This window comes from Macadamia integrifolia, unplaced genomic scaffold (assembly GCF_013358625.1).
Source record: "Macadamia integrifolia cultivar HAES 741 unplaced genomic scaffold, SCU_Mint_v3 scaffold1043, whole genome shotgun sequence".
Lineage (NCBI taxonomy): Eukaryota > Viridiplantae > Streptophyta > Magnoliopsida > Proteales > Proteaceae > Macadamia > Macadamia integrifolia.
In genome coordinates, this window is record NW_024868062.1 from 33539 (window position 1) to 35280 (window position 1742).

At 37.9% G+C, this 1742-nt stretch overlaps 1 protein-coding gene across 1 annotated transcript; it reads right to left on the bottom strand.

The window, feature by feature from the left end:
- Positions 1-1501, bottom strand: LOC122062459 (UPF0481 protein At3g47200-like). Its single transcript, XM_042626109.1, has one exon. The coding sequence runs from the start codon at positions 1476-1478 to the stop codon at positions 75-77; it is 1404 nt and encodes a 467-aa protein (XP_042482043.1). The 5' UTR covers positions 1479-1501; the 3' UTR covers positions 1-74.
- Between the last annotated feature and the right edge of the window lie 241 nt (positions 1502-1742).

Here is a 1742-nt window from a genome sequence, read left to right on the forward strand (position 1 = left end):
ATTACAACATGTACGTCAACAACAATATATATCTATATATGCAGATCTTGATCACTAGCTTATTGTTCATTTTTTTAGGTTGAGTAGAAAAACAGTAAGATGGAAAAGATAGTCTGTATTATCGTCAAGAGGAGGAGTAATGCAGCAGCACCGACTGAAATTGATGACCATGGCGAGTTGAAATAGTTCTGCATCAAACCTGCCTTCCTTTTATTCCATGCTTTATTGTGATACTCCTCCAAATCCTTGACAACACCAGAGAAATAAGGATCACCAAGGACAACTTGTTTGTTAATATTGTTGAATAAGGTCACCACATCTTCTCGGCTGCCAAGGTTGTTTGTAATAATTCCCTTCTGCTCTAGCAACTCCACGTCCTTGGCAGTGTCAATGAGGCCATCCATGAAAGCTGTGTACATTGTGAAATACTCAATGTAGGTTTCACCTTGTTCAAAGGCAATGAGGTTTCTAAGGACGAGTTCTGTCTCGTCCCAGATCAAGATAGTCGGGATTGTCAATACTCCCTTGTTTACATCGAACTCTATGTCAAATAAATATGTCTTTGGAGAGTCAGAAGGATCCTTCTTCTGGAGCTTGACACCAGCACTCCTAAGTTGAGAGGCACAATACTTAAGCGGCAAATACTTTTCACCATGTCTCCTCCTAGTCGTTGGAAATGATGGGATGAGGGCATATCGTAAAAGATCAACAAAATGCTTTGCTCCACCATCTGGGATTGGTAGTGATTTTATATCTTCATCACCATGAAGTGTTAGGCCATGGAGCCCTTCTGCATACCTATGTAAGAGACTCGCATAGATATGGTGACTACTGGTCAAGGTGTTGTAAGGGGGAGTTAGGTTATAACCATCAAAGATTATTAGACCATATAAGAAGTCAAGAACAAAGAAGGGAAGCTGATTTTCAAGCTTAATGAAGTCAGTATTGATTTCCCAATTCCATGACAGTTTTGATCTGAAATGATCCTTCTCCGTTAGTGTTTTGATTAGGAGGAACTCAAGTATAAAGCAGCCATCTATCACCATCATCTTCACAAACTCATCTCTTCCGAAGTCCATTATGGTTTCTGAATAACATTTGCGAGCTTTTTCTTCCAAATTACTCACACCTTTGACATAAACATCTAAAGTTTTCCCAGAGGGTCGATTTAGAAGGCGATTTAAGTAGCGCAACTTATGTGTGTGCATAGTCTGTAAGTGTTCATCCTTATAGTGCAAAGGGCCAATTGAGACTGACTGAGGTGTGTAGGCTTCTGGCTTTAGCTTGTGAAGCTGCATGGGAACTCGGTATATATCATAATCGGATCGCAAGGAACTCACCATTTCAACTTCTTTCTCAATATCAGACATCAATGTCCTGATTTCAGAGTTGTTCTGTTGCTGATCATCCTGTCCTTCTTTTCCCCTTATATTTATAGTTGAATCAGTACTAGAAGAACAAGCAGCAGAATTGGCCATCGAGTGAAGCTCTCCACCGTTTTTCCCAACTAATAGTCAATATAACGAGCAATATAGATATATATCAAGAGTCTTATAAAAACTACAATATCACAATTGTATAGCTCAAATTTATCTGGTCCAAAAAAGTATAGCTCAAATTTGTAATTAAAAAAAAAAAAAAATCCAATGAAGATATCGTTACAAAACAAGGATTTAAAAAAATAATAAAATAAAACCATTACAAGGTCAATTAGTACCTACATGCCAAAAACAAACTATGAA

What these genes read in the sequence shown, in the direction of transcription:
- LOC122062459 (XM_042626109.1), bottom strand. Translation starts at nt 1,478, where the DNA reads ATGGCCAATTCTGCTGCTTGTTCTTCTAGTACTGATTCAACTATAAAT.